This window comes from Drosophila busckii, chromosome 2L, assembly GCF_011750605.1.
Source record: "Drosophila busckii strain San Diego stock center, stock number 13000-0081.31 chromosome 2L, ASM1175060v1, whole genome shotgun sequence".
NCBI classification, from domain to species: domain Eukaryota; kingdom Metazoa; phylum Arthropoda; class Insecta; order Diptera; family Drosophilidae; genus Drosophila; species Drosophila busckii.
The window spans coordinates 10,632,133-10,652,024 of NC_046604.1; the positions used below are offsets into that span (position 1 = coordinate 10,632,133).

The window sequence follows — 19,892 nt, forward strand, 5'->3', positions numbered from 1 at the left end:
CCTATTTGTCGGCAAGCCAACTTTGCTCTAACAATAAGCCAAAAGGCAGTTTAATTTTTTTTAACTGTTAACTGGGATGCATAAATTTGTTTTATTTCCATTTGTTGCTGCTTTAACCCAAATGGCAATGCGGGCGCTGATCAGGTGAAAAAAAATAAAACAAAAGACGCACCAGCACTCTTCTTCATTCTTTTGCCTCTTGGCCATGTTATTATTTTCATTTGTTTATGCTTATTTTTGCTTGTGCTTGTGGCTCTTATTGTACTTGCAAATGGCAGATGCCAGCCAACAAAAATTTGAGCATATTTTCTTAATTGTGGGGCTCGCGCTGTTTGAAATTGTGGCGCTCTGCGATTTCCGCAGGGGATTTTCAGTTAACTTTTGTGCATCCAAACAGTAGTTGATATAATTATGTAATTACTGAGAAGTCGGTGTCGAAGCAACTGATAACATATTGTAACTGTTAATTTGCAAGTCTGGTAGTCAATCTGTTTGTTCTTAAAAGCGATTAAAGCATTGAAGCAGCGAAGATTGTTTAATATTTTTATTAGCTTGGCAAGAGAAAAAATATCCAAAATTTCAAAAAAAAAATAATATATTACTATAAATTGAGCTCTAGGAATTGTGCTGCAGCTGTTTAATTAATTTTCTATATCTATTGTAACTCAGTGGAATTTATATACACAACAAAACTGATGCAACATATCGGTCAATTAAATAGAGGGACTGGCAAGCCACTGAAATTTGTGCAGATAATAATATAACCCAATAACAAGTAAATAAATATGTTTTTAATGCAATGCCGCAATATTTCAAAGGTTTTAAATTAAATTTAAATGGGCATTTAATGTGCTTTAAATGTTGTAAGCATAACTTTTATACTTGTTCAACTTTATGTTTGAATGTCTTGAATATTGTGATGGATAAATGCTTTAAAATAATGCTTTAGTGAACTTGGATTAATATGCTTCTGCTTTTAGCTACTTGAAGCTATCGCAGGCAAACGAGAAAAGAAAATTTTCAGCACAATGTGCGTCTGATAAGCATAATAAGTAAATAATTAAATTGTTCAATAATGTTGAGATAAGCGATAACCCCCCACCAACGCTTTATGCGCTCAGCTACAGATACCGATAATGAGCAATGGACGGACGTCAGGCCACACTCAGAGAGAGCGAGGGAGAGAGCGAAATAGAGAGCTAGCTATTATCCGACCAATGAGCGACGACTGGAATACGCTTGGAATTGCTTAGGCAGCAGCAGCAGCAGCAGCAGCGACAGCGGCGACTCTTGTTTATCGTTTGCAGCACTACGACGAGTGGCAGCTGTGGCCCGAGAGCTCGGGCTCTGGGCTCTGTGTTATATCTGCAGCTCCCTATTGCTGCTCTTGGAGTTGGCTGGGCTGTTGATTATGCGCCGTCGTGGAGTTTTTTTTGCCAAATTTATGCGGGTGTACGATAGGTTTGTATGTCTTTGCTGTCTGTTGGGGTCTCTGGGTCCATTGCGCGTCTCTTTGTGCGACTCTCAGCAGCAGCAGCAGCAGCAGCAGCAGCAGCTCGTTGTTGTTGGTTTTTGTAGGTGGAGCCAGTGCCAGTTTACAATATCATTTCACATTGTTGACAAAACTTGGCAAGCGTTGCTTTTGTCTTTTTTGTTTTACTTCTCAATTTGTTGTACGTACATTTTGCCCTGCTGCACACACAGGTTGTCACAGTAAAAGGTCGGCCGTTGTTTCAAACGCTCTCGCGTGTGTTTCTGTGTCCAAAGCGGCGTCTGACTAGCGACGGTTAAACGCTCGAAGTTGCTAACTAACAGCAACTAAATTGTGCTAAATGTATTTGAAAGCCAAATGGCAATTGTGAAGTGAACTCAACTATTGGATATACACACCGGGTGGATAAAGCATTAATTGGATTTGGAATATGGTTGTTTTGTAAGTTTCATCGCGTGGCAAAGAGATTCCCTTGGCGCCAGATATATAAATAGGCAGCTCTTAGCGATAAGCAGCTACAACTGATGAATAAATTAATGAATAAATAAATCCCCAGTCTCTGAAATATTTGCAAAATAAAGCTTAAACTTTTTGGGTATATCAAACTGGAAAATATATATAAACAAATTCTTAGAATTCCTTATCAATACAATTGGGCATACATATTTTGTGGTTTCAATGAATTTTTGTTTTATATTAGGTATATATTAGGAATAGTAGAATATTAGAAACCTTTAATAAAATATACGCAGATTAGAAATTAATTTAAATTCATAAAGCATAAAGGGATATAAAGTTCAATAATTCTTTTTATGATTCGAATTATTTATATTAATAAGAAGTAAGCTAAGAAGTATGCGCGTCAAGAAAGAAATGTTGCAAAATAAAAACAAGCGTCATATTAGTATTTGTAATTAAATACAATTAAAAGCATTGAATTAATTTTCTTATTCAATTTATTTATATACAAATCAATACGTAGTTGTGGTTGAATTATAAGCAGATTAATCAAACACGCTTATTGCAAAAGGCATTAAAGATAAAGAAAATAAGTATGAAATGCAGATTTAAAGCAATTGGATCAACATATAATAAATTTAATTTACATGTTTTCCAATATTTACGGTAATTGATTATAAACTGACAAATAAAGATTTGCTGAACACATTCAATCATAAAAATAAATAAAAGAGATTGATGATATTTGAAAATCATTTTTTTTCCGCATTTATATGAACAAAAAATTTTTTTTTGCAAAACGCAATTTTGCTGATAAGCCACTAGAGCTACAAATACCAGACCTGATGTATATGAAAAAAAAACATTAATTTCTAAGTTAAAAATTATTCAAATTATTTCAAACGCTTTATTATCACGCTGAGAGAGAGAGACATAGCCCTGTAGGGCTGACTTAATGACAGCCGAAAAAGCCGCCGGGGGGCATGGAATGGCTTACGGCTTGTGGCATGCGGCATAGACCACACACGCATGCCCACAACGCGGGGGCAGAGACTCCAAAAGAGCTCTGGGGCTAGAGTGAAAGGTGACCAAGCCTTACTAACTATATATTTATATATATAGACATATTTTGTAGGTGACAAAGTTATTATGAGCAGCATGGAGAACACACAAAACAACGATGTGACGCTATCAACATCAGATAAGCGCTACGAAAGTGTCAAGCAGTCAATTTACGAACCCAAAACAAAGCGCGCGACAAGCGACAACAACAAAAAACATTCTGAAACAGGTTCACGCTCTGGACCACCATCGACCATCGATGGATGGGCCCAGGTATCACAGCAGCAGCTCCGCACTTCCCAGTAGACATAAAAAAAAAAAGAATCAAACGACTAGAACTCGAAGCCCACAGGGCGCCTTCTAATGAGCAGCAATAGAATCAAACGTGTTGGTTAGACAAATTTATTGCTAATTGTAGAGCGAGTCCCCACTAAACGTTTGCTGCATAAATCTCAGACATAAGCGTGTCGCCCCCCACACACGCAGAACTGAGAGAAACATATAGAGCGACAGTCGATCAGCTTGATTGGGCTTGGGGCTGACTCAGCGCCGGCGCTTTAAGTGTCAATAATTCTGTTTATGTGTAAACATCTTGGCTTACAACTAGGTCTCTCTCGCATACTAACGGTATCTCTCTGGCTGTCTAAACTGACAATTTAATGTCAGTCTTAAGCGACGCCCTCAAGAGTTATGCGTTTCATGACATGCATAAAAATTCAGGCAAAGCGTTGGCTCCCCCACGCTTCACCACATACCAAATCATAAACTTGTCTCGTTTCGAATTCATTGCCAACATTTAGAAATGCAATTAAATTAATAGTTTCTAAGCTTAGCTATACACACATAAAGCTTAGGCGCTCAATTGTTGTGTGTTTCTCTTAGCTTCTAATTGATTTGCATGCTGCTCTGCTTAGAGACTAAGACCTTAGACCTGGCCCGCAGCATTGCAAGTAAATGTTTGTTTTTCACTTTAAATAACTGAACAGTGACCGAAAATAACTGTTATATCGTAAAATTGTCAACCAAAAAAATCAAATATAAGGAGACGTGTTAGGAAACTTTTGTAAACACCAAATGACTTGTATTTACTTCCCGTCTATGATTCTGCAAAAAAGCTATATTTTTTTTTATTTAATTATAAAAATAATTTTTAATGGTTATTTATTTATTTTTACTATTAAATAACATTTATCTGTGATTCATATTTTTTGCTCCATAAATAACAGTTATTTTTGAAAGGATTGCAAGAGGCTTCAAAACTAAAAACATTAAGAAATAAAAAATCAAGCAACATTTTTTTTGTCATATATTGAAAAAGGGCTGATGGGAGCGTGGCATATGACAAAATATTGTCAATGTATTCCCGCTCTGATAATGTAACTAAAATATAAATAAAATATATATAAATAAAATAAAAGCCGAAAAAACTTTTGAGAATACATTGAAGTCTAATCATAAAATAATACAGAAAGAATTTGAATTTTTTCTACTCCCCTGGGTTATTATGTATATATCCTGGATATGTATGTAATATTTTTGAATAATAAGCGTGGCTATTCGACTTGTTATCAAAAATGCGGTCAGCTTATATGTATTTATATTTATAGGTTGATATGATAAAACCAAAAATTATAGAACAGAATTGCAATTTTGAATTTATCAGAAAGTTTCAAAATTTCTAGCAGTCATATAAGTTATAGATAACTTTTCAAAACTCTTTGTTGTATTTCACAACGTCTAAACATGTTTATTAATTATATAAAAATGAAACGAATAGAAATAAGTAAAACAAAAGGGTATAGAATATTAAACTACATTCTCTCCAGAATCATTAAATGATTTACCTCAAAAACTAAAAAAAAGTAACAATATATTTGAACTGACCAAGGCCTTCTGCTATAACCAAATATGCCCTTTCGAATGTAGAACTCTATTCTCTGTGGCTAAACAGACCACATAAAATTATTCAATTCAGTTTAACCTATTTCCCAGTACTATATATAAATTATAAATTTATGTATGTATATAGTTTGCAAATCAAAACGATAGTAATTTTTTTACCTTGTGAATGAATAAATGCTTGCATTTAAAATGTTTGGGGACAGTATTTATTACAAATAGTTGCTGCTGCTATTATTATTTTCTATTTGAAATTATTTATTTATAGAAATGGCTACAATTTCAAGGCGCACTACCAACAGTACTCACAATCTGAGCCCATCCAGCAACAGCAGCAGCAGCAACAACAGCAGTCGAGCAGTCCGCAAGCAATTTCGAGCAGCAGCGCCATGACGACGACGCATAAATCGAAGCGGGATTGGGATATAAATGATGCGATAGTGCCACAAGTGGCAGACATTGAATTCGATGAGTTTAGCGAGTGGAGCGATGGCCATGTGCGTCTCGTCTACTCCATGCACAACGAGGAGGCCAAGAAGCACATCTCCGGCTGGGCCATGCGCAACACGAACAATCATAATGTTAATATATTAAAGAAGAGCTGCCTGGGTGTCTTGGTCTGCTCGCAGCACTGCACCCTGGCCAATGGCTCCAAGATTAATCTGCGGCCGGCGATTTGCGACAAGGCGCGACGCAAGCAGGAGGGCAAGGCGTGTCCGAATAAAAGTTGTCGTGGTGGTCGGCTGGAGATCAAGCCCTGTCGTGGGCACTGCGGTTATCCTGTCACACATTTCTGGCGGCATTCGGGCAATGCCATCTTCTTTCAGGCTAAGGGCGTGCATGATCATCTGCGTCCAGATCCCAAGAACTCCAGCGTCTCCAAGCGTGCGTTTGGCCGTGTGCCGCTGGCCACAGGCAAAGCAACAACAACAACAACAGGAGCTAGAGCTAATACAGCAGCTAAAAAATCAGTGATAGCGGGTTTGGTTAAGCAGGTGAAGCAGCAACAGAATCTTATGGGCAAGGTGCTCAAGCGTAGTCAAGCGAGCAATAGCCATTCAGCGCTGGAAATTTATCAGTTTAATGGTGTGTACACAACTAATCTAAGGATTTGCATTTATTTACTGTCAAATTTCCTTGCAGCTTGTGGCAAGTGCACCAGCTATAGCCACTGCACCTGCAGCTATCTGGAGGATACAACGCGCGCTCATCAACTTAGCCAAAGCTCCAACTATGTGAACAACTCATGGCCACTGGCTACAGCTGAGCCAGAGCCCACTGCCAATGTCTATAGTGTGAATCATCAGCATATTACGTACAATTATCCCATCTACCATGCCACGCCCACTGCCGCAACTGCAGCGCCCAGCAAATCTCCCAGCCTACCCTACACTTGCATAGCCGAGCCCTATCAACAGTCCAGCGCCAGCTACAGCAGCAACAGTTGCCAGCTTGCCAGCTATGAGACCAACTCGCAGCTGGCCACACCCGAGCCAGAGTTCATCAACTACTCGCAGATAAAACATTTGGGCTCAACGGAGTTAAGCTGTAAGAGCGAGTCGGTGGCACCTACGATCAAGTATAATGCCACTGTGGAGGCGCAACCTGTGGCTGGTTATGAGCAGGATAACTATGACTATTATTATAATCGCGACTCAAAGTCGGATTACGAACAGTTTGGCAACAATTTTGCTGCTGGACATGCGCATTACTATGAAAGTGCAAATAGCTACAACGGCGTCAGTTACTTTGATACGACGTCGGGCAACGCCAACGCCAATGAGCAAAGTAATTATAATTATAATTATAATAATTATAATTATGGCTATGCGGCAAGCGCTGGTGGCGCCTCCATGTCTGCTGTGGCAAACACAGCAACTCCCACGCTTACCTATCACCATCACCATCATCATCATTTGCATCACGCGCAGGCACAATCAGCACATGCTGCCCATTGATAAATAGTACTTAATTATCATATTGCATATTGCACTTAGTTCTTAGCGTAGGTTTATAAACAAAATGAAAGTTTTGAAATCTTTATTTCAATGTGTAGCGTAGTATTGTTTCTTATTGTTTTTTTGGCAAACGAAAATAAATTATACAAATGTTATTTTACAAATCGAAGACTTGTCAAATTCAAATTTGCCGCCAATAAGCGCCATCTGCCGACTAAAGGCGAGTAAAAAGAAATGTGTGGTGGCGCTCCAAGCGCTTCATAGTGGTGATTAGCTATTGCTGTAAAACTGTTCAGCCTTAGTATTTTTATATTGCGCTGGTCATACTATGAGCCTCAGTATATTTTTTTTTTGAGACATACACTGAGTCAAAAAAGTACTATTTGAATTTTTAATGGTAATTTCGATATTTATAACGCTAAATTAGCTACTTTGAATGATTTTGCTGGTTAATAATTGATCTTATATAGCAAAAATATTACGTATTTAAAATATTTAAAAAATCTGACGCAAACCAGCAACAAATGTGTAAATGATTGCAGTGCGCATACTTCTGTCACCTACTGTATTATGCATATGGTATATAAGCTGCGTAAGCGTGAACTTGTACATTAATTTTTATAAATTCACTCGAGCTAGTTGTGTTCCCGCGTGGCTGTACACAAAATAAGCAAAAAGATTACCTCTTTTTACCGGTTAATTAAGAAAACTAATTAAAACTTAGCAAAATGGTGTACTCTGTGAAAGATGCGGTAAGTGTTAAATGTAAATGCAATGTGAATAAATAGAGGTTAAGTAATTATGTGAAATAAATAACAGCAACCCTTCGAGAAGCAACATACATACATATGTATATGTATATGTACATTTTTACATATGTATAACTATTCGTATATATAATGTATCTGTATGTATGGGTGTGATTGTCCACTCATATCATTAGTTTTTGTTGTTTTATGAGCTCTTTGGTCAATTGCCATACGCTTTCTACAATACATACATAGATATGTATGTGCATACATATGTACATATATCTTTAACATTTGGTTGTTGCTACTTTTGACGCTCTGGGCGAAAATAAAAGTGTCTTACCAGTAGAAGTAGCATACCAATGATATCATCTCAGACAAGCACACAGAATCAAAAGCCAAAGCGACGCCATATAAACTGCCAATTGGATTTATTTTATGCAACTTATTTACAAGTATCTATTGTATATAAATATATACATACATACTATATGTATGTACTATACTTTGAGACACGTTTCGTTTATTAGGCTTACCCCATTTTAGTTTTTATTGTGAAATGATTGTGCATTTTCACCGTATCACTTAAGCGGTTTCAGTTTATTAGCTAGTAGGACAAACAGGGTGACCCAATTTAGTTCAACGATTACGTACCATGTTTTGGCGGTAAACCGGTTCAGAATTTATAATTTTATTACAAAAATTCTATAAATGTTTAGAAACTTAGCGTAAATATTTCATATATAATATTGCTTGTGATGTCATAATAATCAAACACTCAACATTATGTTACACTAGCTTAATAGCTAACTACTGCTTAAGTGCTCATTATAAAATATTAATTTAAAATTTAACATTTTGCATATCTTCGCAAAATTATCATTTGCATATCCGGTTTGTTCATTCTTTTTAAATAGCAACATGATAAATATTTCAAACTTTTTTCAAAGTAATTTGTTTTTTTTTTATAAATTCAAGTGATTCATATGCTTACACATATTTGAAGTTTTTTAAGCGTAGGTTGAAGCTCAACTTTAAATTTAAATTCAAGTATGCAAATATTTTTATGACATTGTGTTTAGTAAACATTTCTATGTATTGAAAATGATGAAATACTTTCGGAACTATCTTTGCTGAATTTAAATACATTTTATCTTTTCATCATGTCTGGCTGATGAATCATTAGGCCCAAGCTACATGGCCACAATGTCGTGTTGTGAATGACTACAATTAATCAAAGGTCAGCTTAAAAAAAAACGTGACACGAGACTGTTCTAGCAACAAACAATCAAGTATCAGAACTGGTGTTTAAGTGAAAGTGTAGTAAGCATACGCCCACTACACAAGTAAATTGTTTATATATTGATTTGATTTTATATGATTGTTGCTTTCATACTAATGTACATATGTATGCATTAGTTGGTTTGATGATCAAGATAAGACTTAACAACTTAAAGGCGTTAATGTTGGGGAAATTACTGGCACCATAATTTTCATCGATTTTAACAATAAATTTTGCAATAAACACACAAAGTATTTCAAATTTGCAAAAGAGAAATATGAGCTCATGGAATTTTAAAATTTTCAAATTATTTGCAAACATTTGTTTCCGCAGCTTTAAATTACTTTTTTGTTTTTCAAAGCGTTGCTAAGAATTTAGTTTGGGTCAAGGGAATTTGTGGGCTGTTGCAAGTGTGCGACACGTTAGTTAGTCAATAGAAAAGCAATTAAGCAAATGGGCTTCAGGTAAACTCATGCCCCACGCGTCTAGCTGCGAATAAATAAAAGAACAAATGCAAATATTATATTGCAAAAGCCGCTACGAGCTGTTTAAACCATGACACTATCACACTATGTGTTCTGTCTATATATATAATATGTATAAATGTATAAATATGTACAAATTATGTACAGTTTAATACTAAAGCTATGCAAGTTGTTTTTATTGCGCTTATCACACACACACACACACAAATACATACAGATACTGATAAGAGCAGAACGTGTTACAGTAGCCGCCAAAAATTAATCGATAGACTAAGCAAATTATAAGCTCATGTAGTTAGTAATCACTTAAAGCATAAAATGTGACTATGCTGACACAATAATCTAATAAGGACATCGTGTAAAATGTATTTTTAATGTTTTTTAATTTGCTTAATTTACAGGCTGACTTCAAGAACCAGCTGAAGACTGCTGGCGATAAATTGGTTGTTGTGGATTTCTTTGCCACCTGGTGTGGTCCTTGCAAGATGATTGCACCCAAGCTGGAGGAGCTGGCGCAGCTGCATTCCGAAAAGATTGTTGTCATCAAGGTAAGTTAACCACAAACTTTGCTAAAAAGATTTATTAATTTATGGTCATTTATTATAGGTCGATGTTGATGACTGCGAGGATATTGCCATGGAGTACAACGTTTCCAGCATGCCCACCTTTATATTCATCAAGAACGAAGTGCCGAAGGAAAATTTTGCTGGCGCCAACATCGCTAAATTGACGGAGACCATTGAGAGGCTCATGTAAAATGAATTGCAAGATAATTCGTTTAATTGTATACTTGAGTTTGTTCGTCATACCATTTAGTTAATTATGTATATAACACTAAGTGCAACGTTTGCCAGTGACACATGCCCCACACAACAAATCTTCTCAGAATTATTTTCACATGATTTAACTGATGGATTCATAGTTTGCAAAGCAAGAGCATTTTAAATTAACATAAATAACTTGTGTGTTCAACACTGCAGCGCAGCAGATTCAACAAATTGAGATACTGAAAGTGGCTTTTAATGTTAAAAATAAACTAAAATAAATATTGCTTAATTAATCTTTGTAATACGGGTTCAGTTTTTGTAAAGAATATTGTAATATGTTGAAAAGAGCAGAAACAGCAAAGCGAAATTAAATAAATTTATTTAAAACAATTTTTACAACTGTGATACTTCACCTTGACGAATTTCAACCAGCCAAGTATTAATCAATACGATTGGATATGAGTTTGATAAGATACAATTTATATTGAGATAAGCCAAGTGCAATTACAAGTCGTAAAATGCAATTATATTCTTAAAGTCTTTATCTCTGTGATTCAAATATAAATATATGGCGCTAAGAGCCGAGGGTCTTGTAATTTAATGGAGCATGTTACTGTTACTGTTATCGCACTGTTAGGCAATTGACAGCTAGATAACATTACATTATGGCGGTTGTGTGATGGCAAATTTGAAATTCAACAGCCGATGTTTTAGCCTAACATCGGTAAGTATCGCTAAAATGCATCGATGATTGATCAAACAGATTGAAGAGCCAGGCGGTTTTTATTATATTAACTAATTTTCAGCAAAATTATTAAATATAGCACTCAAATTCAATAAAATGACACAATTTTATCTCAATTATTGGCACATTTTGTGTAATTTAAATTCGTTAAATATGTTTATTTTTCAAATAATTATTTGCGCACTGTGTGCTTCGCTGTTATAAGCAGCTGAGCAACAGCTGAGAATGTTAAGTTTAACAGTGCTATTGCTCTTTATTTTTGTAGAGTTTCCAAGTTGATGAAGTATTCGTTGATATAATATATTTGTTTATTTTTTAAATAACAAAATGATAAAAGAAAAGCTTTTTTTATATTTTTTTTGGTATGCCATTATGAATACTCAACAGATATGTTACATACACTTGAACAAATTTACGATATAAATATTTTTTATTCATTCGAAAAATATCGATATATTCGTGTTTTTTTTATATATATTTGACAGCTCTAAACACCAATTTGTTTACATCTGTTCCGTTTGTCTTATATTGCGGATTGTTCGTCTCTCGCGTAAATTGAAATTTTACTTGTAACGTAATTGTAAGGCCAAGATTAAATTATAAAAAGTTTACTTTCTAGTTTATGTGAACTTTCAAATAATAACTAACATAGTCGTCTGTTGGTGCTCGCGTAGCTGTGATTTTTATACGATTTTATAACGAGGCGAGAATTGTAATTGTGAATGTATTGTGTACAAGTTATGAAAACGATGCAATCGTGACGGGTTGATATTTCACTAGAAATTGTGTGGCTGCAAAATTGTATAACATATTTTTTGAGTGGCGTTAAGAAGAAAAATAAAGAAAGAAGGCACAAAGGCGAGAGCAAGCGTAAAACGATATACGAGAGACAAAGCTGCACCACAAATGGCAATCGCAGCCCGGCGCTGTCGTCATCTTTGCCAACAACAACAACAACCAACAGCAGCAGCAGCAGCAGTCGCAGCAGCAGCACAAAAAAAGCATCAGCGATGCGACAGCAGCAGCAACGACAGCAATAAGTCTTTGCCGCATTAGTGTCCGTCTCCATCGTCTTCGCCATAATGCCAAGTGCTCTCTATCAACCACTTGCAACGCTTGTGGGCGATGAGGAAGACCAAGATGACCAAGAACAGCTGCATTATTACTATCAGCATCCACAGCTTTCCGCCGGCGAAAAGCTGCCGCCGCCCACATTGGGAACGCGTCGCAGTCGCAGCATTGCGGGCAACAGACGTCGCGTTTGGCTGCTACTTCTCGTGCCCTGCTGCATTGTGTTCTTCTACTTTATGTTTAGTCCTCAGTCGCTGGGCCTGGGCAATAATAACACCAACTGGGATGCTGTCGACGACTATTTGCCACACAATGGCATAGGTAAGTGCTTGCATAATTTATTGTTGTTAGACTTATCAATCGCGCGCATCAAACGGTTTACAAAGACCACGCCCTAAGCCACTTAAGGAGGCGCACTGCTGTTAAATCAATGCACAATTGCTGCAACAGCTGCTTGAAAGTGAAGGCAAACACATGAAGAGACTTTCACTTTCAAGTACTGCTTGCCATGCACTCTACAAATAAAGCATATTGGCTTTTAAATAAAGTTCAAATCAAGTTCCAAATATAACAAACCAAACTAGAATTCCCAGTTTAATAAACTAGTTAATTTATGCAAAGAATGTTGTGGTCCGTTTAAAACTCTCTATATATATTATTTTTTATAATGTTAAATAATTTTGCTTGTCATTTTCTTCTTCAACTATTCATAGTTGATATTAAATAAATAAAAATGCCAGCTTGGTCATCATATGCTGCTATATTTTCTTTAATTTATAGGCCGCCCTTTTATTAAACAATTTCATAAGCTACTTAATTAGCGCTTGGCATGTAAACAAACCCTTTAATTAGTGGGCCAAACTCCCGAAAGGTGTCGGTAAGGCCCAAACCATGTCGAAAAACAAGTCAACTAACCAAGCGACTAACTAGGAAACACTCGACACACTCACGCTACACTCTCTCTCACTCTCTCTTTTGCACACACCTTGACACTGTCAGTTAGACTGAGTGTATTCTCCCCACTTGGACACCACCCGTCGTCGTTGCTTAGGCCCACAAATGGGCAACGCGCTGTGGTAATCATTGCATGTGAGCTGACGGCTTGGCCTAGCTTGACTTGTTGTTGTTGGCTATTGTTCTTATTGTTGTTATTGCCAGCACAGCTTGTTAGTATTTATTATTTAACCGTAATTGGTTTAATTTGCCAAGCATTGTCTTTTTTTTTCGCTTTCTTTTCAATCAAACGTACTTACATATATATTTTATCGATGCGCGCCTTGCCTTTTTTACGGCTCAAATATTTACAGCTACGGTTTATGGCAAGGCCAAATTTTCTAGCTCTTTGACTTTAATTTCTTATACGTAGTTTATTAGCTAATTTCACCTGCAATTTGGCTCAATTTTATTCGTGGCCTATAAATTATGAAATACCGCTACTTCTATTGATTGATGCACACGCGAATAATTTACTATCTGTTTATAATTGCAAATTGGAACTATCAATGAATAGAATAGAGAGAAAAGTGTGTGTGTGTGGGAGGTTAAAAAGAAAACTCCTGGGGCCACAAGCGATAAATCTTAATATGAAAAGTTAATGCAAACAAATGTTTGATTTATGTTAAACTTATGTTGTTGAGCTAAACATATTGATTATGACAGCCTCGAAAATTTATGCGTTCAATAATAGCAAATGAAATAAAATGGTAATTAAGAAGAATATATATAAAGAATTCAAAGCATAGCAAGCAGGCTTTTAAATATAGATTAAATATTAAAAAAAAAAAACACTCAAAAAATGTATACATTCAAAATAGCTACGAGCACTCTTTTGTTATGTATTATTTACTTATTTTCGTTTGCTTTGTGTCTACGCTTCTTGGTAAGTATTTTTTATTTAACTACAATTATTAGCTGTGAGCGCAGCTATTTGTTTATTTACCTAAAACATTATACTTAGGCCTTTAGGCTAACTGTTGTATATTTAAACATACATATGTGCATGCAATTAACTTAAATAATATTTTTTTTAGCACCAGCAATTAATTAACAATGGCAACTGTCAAGTTTCTCAAGTCAAAAGTTGTTTTGTTAAATGACTTAATTGCAGTTGGTGTGTTTGTATGTCTTAAACTACAGTTTAATTGAGTTTTTAACAGTTGAAAAAGTCACATTTATAGCATTTTGCCCTATTATTTAGTAGCTTGGACTTTGATTTTGAAAACCATTTGTGTAAATATTAAGCTAACTCGCATTTGTATTGTGTTGTGTCAATATTTGCAGTAGTTGCAAATTGCTTTAGTTGTCATTGAATATGCACGCGATTGGGCTAATTAATTTATGAACAATAGCGATAACAAAATATTACAGCGGATTGGGACTTCTAATAACTACTTACTCCATTAAATTTATTGTCATAAAACTATGGGTAGTGGAATTTAATGACCCTATCTATCCATAATACTATCAATGTATATAAGTATGGTTCTCTTAGTTAATGAACTGTCTTATAATCAATGTATATAAGTATGGTTCTCTTAGTTAATGAACTGTCTTCTACATAATCGTCAGATTATGCTTGACGTTATAATTGCCCTTTAGTTAATACCTTAACTATTCCTAGCATGTGTGCTCTGTGTAGATTATAACAAGCTTTTGTTAGTTAATTATTTAGAAACATTTTAAATCCATAAGCAGCAAAGTGGATTTTGGCATTCTCTTTCATTTGGTAAACAATTGGAAACAAAGGCGTATTTAGTTCTCGATAAATATATAACTTTCAATTTCATTTAGTGTGCCAGTAGCCAGTTCAATTCAGTTTATGTTTTGTTTTTTATAAAGCCGGCAGCTTATCAAAAATGAATCACATCTCAAGTGCTATAAATCAAATTTATTAGTTTCCATATCTTAAGTGTATAAGCAATTAGCTGTGTGATAAGCGCAAATACTCAAAGACGTCACTTTGCACTCTTTGGCCAACAAAGTCAGAGGCACCCCAATACACTTATCTAAGCTCCTAATCCCCTTTGTGGGGCAGCAATGTCGTACTGTGTGTACACAATTGATGAATTGCCCCATGAAAAGTCCAAATTATATGCATTAACTCTAATGTACACGTCAACCATATCGCTGCTTACATATCTATTTAGCTTTTTTTTATTATTACAATGTGGATGTGTGTTGGCTTTTCTTTGGCTGTGTGGCCTTCGCCCTAGGGGTGGTTCTAATGTGTCACCTTGCGTGTGCTTAGTTTTCATAGATTTATAGCGTATGATGGGGATTTTTAATGGGTCCTTGCTTGCACGTGATAGCGACTTTGAATAGCCCCATTAGTGGCTTCAATATAGTGTAGAATCCGATATATATATATGCATATATAATGAGACCCATTGGGAACGCTCCATTACGTAATTGAATTTGATTGATTATCTGTGAATTAGCGTCAGGTGTATATTTAAATTAGCTGGCTGTTCATATTGATTAAACTTTAAGCTAAGATATATTTTTTTATTGTTTGGAAATTTAAGAAAGTGATATAGGTTTCAATTATTAAAATCTGAAATTGAATTGAGCTTATCTCGTGCTATTTAGCCTAAATATAAATAGAACTGTTGATAATTATAATTTGGATTGACTTGATAAGATTTTATGAGACGCGATTTTCGTTTTATAAATGAAATGAATATAAAAGTGAGCGAATTATATAGTAACTTAACTTAGATTTTCCTTTACCTTTGACTTCTTTTATAATTTAGTTATGAAAATAACAAATTGTGGTATCAATTTTGTTGGTACGCCTTGTTTATTGGTTACGTAACCCCAAAATTTTTGTGTGTAATAGGAAGAAGTGAACCCTCTCTCTTGTTTTTAAATAATTTATGCGGTTTATTTAAAAACTGTGCATGACTGCATAGGAAACAATATTAGTTAGTCTTGCATGAATTGCAATTTGTATTCAAAACGATTACACTTGACCTCATAAAATACTTCACACTTGCCAGCTAATTTGTGTGCCAGCAATTTGTAAGCGCTATATAAATTGCTTATATACGTTACAGTTGGGCATAGCATTAATCGATGTGTATATATAATATACATTAACTATTGCTATTTAGTGCGCATTAAGTGGTTAAATCCATAGCCTGTAATTTACTAATAATAGATAAGCTTAGCACCTTAGCTGGAAATTGCATAGAAAAAATGTTGAATGAATGAATTATATAATTGTAATACATATATATTTGACTGGGGCACTGAGCCAAATTGCTTGTGTCATTATAATTTCTGTGCAGGCAATTTGTGGCACTATAAATAGCATAGCGCTTGTAATAAACGCAAGCAACTTGCAACTTGAGTGCTAACTAAAAACCACTTGAAAAGTTAGCTATGCTAATTGTTTATTTAAACAGCATTTAGTGTGGGCGTTTTGTCTAGTCGTAAGCAGTTAATGCTGCCTCTGCCTCTCTGCATATAAATAAATCATGTTCTAATTTTTGTTGTGCTTAATTCTATTTACAGATAGTACAAATACGCACGCTCTGAATGAATCTCTCATGATCTGCAGTGAGAGTCATGAGGATCGACGCCTTTTTATGCAAGATAAGCCGCGTAGCGCCTACGCTCAGCTGCCTGTGATCTATTTTGTAACGCCCACATATCCAAGACGCGAGCAAATACCGGAATTAACGCGTTTGGCCCATACGCTGCTGCATGTGCCACGCCTCCATTGGCTGGTGGCCAACGATCGCGATCGTTGTGATAAGTTTCTAGACAATATGCTAAATAAGTTTGGTAAGTAGGCAAAATATAGGAAAAACTACATTTAATTTGAATTATGTAGAATGCAAAGAATGAATTCTGTTTGAATTAAATTAACTTCAAATTATTGAATGCATTCAAATTCATCTCTAAATTCAGATGAATTAAAATCAAAAATAACTTGAAACTTTTACTCAATGATGTTTATTTAATAGGCATACCCTTTACTTATTTGGCGAGTCCTATGCCAAGTAAATTTCGTAATACTAAGCCTGCGCCCAGGGGCGTGGCCAATAGACGTGCCGCCTTGCAGTGGCTGCATCAACGTAATCTCACAGCCGGAGTGCTTTATTTTGGTGATGATGACAATACCTATGATCTGCGACTCTTTTCGGAAATTCGACAGACGCAACGTGTCTCCATGTTTCCAGTTGGACTGATAGCCGAATATGCAGTCAGCGGCCCCGTAGTGCGTAATGTAAGTAAACTCTCCAACGAAAAGCAATAACAAATATTGATTAATTGCTTTTGTTTGCTTGCAGGGTAAAGTGGTGGCCTTTTTAGACTCTTGGGTGGCGGGACGACGTTGGCCTGTGGACATGGCTGGCTTTGCTGTTAACTTGGCCTACATGTCGCAATATCCTAATGTTAATATGCCCTTTAAGCCGGGCTATGAGGAGGATCTCTTTCTACGCAGCATTGGACTGCGCATTGATCAAATTGAGCCCAAGGGCAATAACTGCACTGAGATTCTCGTTTGGCATACACAGACTAAGAACAAAAAGTCACCAACTGTGCGCATTGACAGCGCCCTATTGAACGATCGCTTTAATCTAGGCGCGCTCTTTCACTCACTCAAAGTGATGGGCGTGGCCAGTGCTTCAGATACTGAAGGTGCGTTGCTTACAAATGCATTAATTGATTAATTTCATTAATTGTTATTCTTTTATTTTAGGTCCACGCGCAGTCATCAGCAAGAACGGCAAAGGCAAACCGCTATCCTATTTCCTAAGCTGAGTTGGCAGTGCCTAAAAATTAATAATTGTTTTGAAATACTCATAGGTTTAAACAAAAGAAAATGTTTACTTTACGTACATTTTAGATTGCAGCACAATTTGTTGAAACAAAAATATCTCTCTCGAAAAGAACAATGTTTATTAAACGTTTAAGCTAGCAGTACTGTTATTTAGTTATAATTTCTAATCGTGATTCGTTTAATTCGAACAAATTAAAGACACAATTTTTTGTTAGATCTATAATGTATGTGTGTGTGTGTTTAGCTACGTTAAGGTTGTAAATGTAGCTTCAAAAGCTTAATTATTGTACATTTTCATTTGCTAAGCAAATAGGCAAACATTAAATAATAAAACACAACCCAAGACAGACTCTCTCTTATGTTAAGTAGCTGCAAGTCCAAGTGTTTTTAGAGATTGCTTTTCATGCTTAGAACTAAAGCCGCTCATTATTGAAAAGATTGAAATCATATCATTATAATTTACACACATACAACGATATTAATTTTAAAATGTTTAGGCGAGTCACATATCTGAAAGAAAAAAAAATCACTTGTTGAAATGGTAGTTAGCATATAAATAATGACAGTAGTTTATAGTTGCTTTTTGTTCATGCAAACGATTTTGATTATAAGGGGCATGGGTATAACAATAATTGTATTAAATGTCGGTCTACAATCAGGGAACATGCAAATGTGTGCGAATTCAATAATGAGCCAAATAGTAATCAATGTAGAACACAATAGAGATAGAGATACTAATGAGAATTTTAATGATAAGCACTTAGCTTTAAGCAAATGCTAGTTTTTCAAAGCCTTAAACTAATAGAGTGCGTATTTAAATCGAATACAGAAAAAATAAAAACTACGTCTTAACAAATTGTTTGTTTACTCTTTAATTTAAAATGTTAATAATCAGGGATCCTAAATGAAACAATACGAAATCAGCAAAATCAAAATTTAATTATTTTTTCGATATTTTTATTATAAAACCTGTTACAATATTAATACTTTTTAATTAACTCTACACTTAACTTAAGCGCATTTCTTTAGCTTAAATCATTTATCTTTTCAGTCTTGGTCGTTTACTGAGGACCTTATATACATATTTATTATATATACTCTTACTTTCTTACTTTATCTTCTGAAGTCTATGGGAAAAAGGCAGCTGCCACATACATATATCTGTGTGCACTCAATAGCAAGCTGGCAGAGGCCGGAAGGTGGCAGCAACACAGAAATTGCACGAACGTGTTGCATATGCATCTTCCTCAATGTGAAGTTATGAGCAAAAGTTTCTTTTGCGCCTCCCCCAACAACAACTGTGGGTGTTTCTGTTGCAGCGTAGTGTGTGGCATGCAGCGTGGTGTCCCACTGCTCTCTGTTACGTGTGAATGAATCTCGTAGTTGCCCCTACACTGCAATTGGGGCAAATAAATAGTGCCAAAAAAAACACACACACACACATGAAAACTTTTATGCGCTTCGGTTAAAGTTTGCTTGCCTCCCAAATTGTTTTAAAGTGTTGGGATTTTCAACCAAGCGCTCGCACCTTGATTTCACATTTCAGTGGCTTAACAATTTTAATGTTCTCATTAATTTTCTAGTGCCTGCTTAAAGTGCAGCTGCACCACTTGCATTTGGTGGTATGTTTATAGCAAGCTGCTCTTCTTGCCAGGCACAACAGAAGCAAGCAGAAGTTGGGATTGAATTAATTTAAGTTCAAATAAATATTGTTAGTAACTTTCGAGTTCAAATTGTTCAGTTAACTGCCAGTTATTTGTGTTGATATGCTGTAATTAAAATAAACGGATTTACATATATAAATATAAATATATCAAGCCAATAGGACACGAAAATAATTATATACTAAATGAATGAACAAGTTGGCCACGAAGCTTTAATGCTGATGATCATCTGATGATTATGCTGAGTTTCTATCTGCAGCCAAAACACTGCAAGATCACCCAAGCCCCACGCAACAAAGCAGCGAAGATCTCCAACAGGCCAGACCAGAGAGGAGCAGCATCTTACATGTGGTTAAGACTGACTGATAAGCTAGCAGGCGAGGGCCCACAGCTAACGATTAAACAAGCAGTGGACAAGTTTCTAGTAATAATATGGCAATAAAGCAGCGATGATTTCGTTTAGCACAT

General features: G+C 35.6%; 3 protein-coding genes across 4 annotated transcripts; all 3 read left to right on the forward strand.

Annotated features, from left to right (window-relative positions):
• Positions 1-1,637: 1,637 nt before the first annotated feature.
• LOC108600578 (transcription factor glial cells missing 2) lies at positions 1,638-6,954 on the forward strand. Its single transcript, XM_017988251.1, has 3 exons — positions 1,638-1,933; positions 5,181-5,998; positions 6,056-6,954. Exons 1-3 carry the CDS (start codon positions 1,923-1,925, stop codon positions 6,868-6,870), a joined length of 1,644 nt encoding a protein of 547 aa, XP_017843740.1. The 5' UTR covers positions 1,638-1,922; the 3' UTR covers positions 6,871-6,954.
• A 535-nt stretch (positions 6,955-7,489) lies between these two features.
• LOC108598620 (thioredoxin-2) lies at positions 7,490-10,543 on the forward strand. The gene is made up of 3 exons (XM_017985322.1): positions 7,490-7,622; positions 9,788-9,934; positions 9,993-10,543. The coding sequence occupies exons 1-3, from the start codon at positions 7,599-7,601 to the stop codon at positions 10,140-10,142; spliced, it is 321 nt and encodes a 106-aa protein (XP_017840811.1). The 5' UTR covers positions 7,490-7,598; the 3' UTR covers positions 10,143-10,543.
• An 893-nt stretch (positions 10,544-11,436) lies between these two features.
• Positions 11,437-18,600, forward strand: LOC108594453 (galactosylgalactosylxylosylprotein 3-beta-glucuronosyltransferase S). Of its 2 annotated transcripts, none has more exons than XM_017979628.2 (5): positions 11,437-12,290; positions 16,485-16,757; positions 16,940-17,202; positions 17,267-17,618; positions 17,680-18,600. In XM_017979628.2, the coding sequence occupies exons 1-5, from the start codon at positions 11,981-11,983 to the stop codon at positions 17,739-17,741; spliced, it is 1,260 nt and encodes a 419-aa protein (XP_017835117.1). In that variant the 5' UTR covers positions 11,437-11,980; the 3' UTR covers positions 17,742-18,600. The 2 variants fall into 2 exon arrangements, with proteins under 2 accessions (XP_017835117.1, XP_017835118.1); XM_017979629.1 differs by lacking the exon at positions 11,437-12,290 and adding an exon at positions 13,772-13,848.
• The last annotated feature ends 1,292 nt before the right edge of the window (positions 18,601-19,892 follow it).

What these genes read in the sequence shown, in the direction of transcription:
- LOC108600578 (XM_017988251.1), top strand. An exon ending in GGAAATTTATCAGTTTAATG is followed by an intron (nt 5,999 to 6,055) that starts GTGTGTACACAA and finishes ATTTCCTTGCAG; the next exon opens with CTTGTGGCAAGTGCACCAGC.
- LOC108594453 (XM_017979628.2), top strand. Translation starts at nt 11,981, where the DNA reads ATGCCAAGTGCTCTCTATCAACCACTTGCAACGCTTGTGGGCGATGAG. An exon ending in TTTGCCACACAATGGCATAG is followed by an intron (nt 12,291 to 16,484) that starts GTAAGTGCTTGC and finishes TTCTATTTACAG; the next exon opens with ATAGTACAAATACGCACGCT. An exon ending in CAATATGCTAAATAAGTTTG is followed by an intron (nt 16,758 to 16,939) that starts GTAAGTAGGCAA and finishes TTTATTTAATAG; the next exon opens with GCATACCCTTTACTTATTTG.
- LOC108598620 (XM_017985322.1), top strand. Translation starts at nt 7,599, where the DNA reads ATGGTGTACTCTGTGAAAGATGCG. An exon ending in TGTACTCTGTGAAAGATGCG is followed by an intron (nt 7,623 to 9,787) that starts GTAAGTGTTAAA and finishes CTTAATTTACAG; the next exon opens with GCTGACTTCAAGAACCAGCT. An exon ending in AAAAGATTGTTGTCATCAAG is followed by an intron (nt 9,935 to 9,992) that starts GTAAGTTAACCA and finishes CATTTATTATAG; the next exon opens with GTCGATGTTGATGACTGCGA.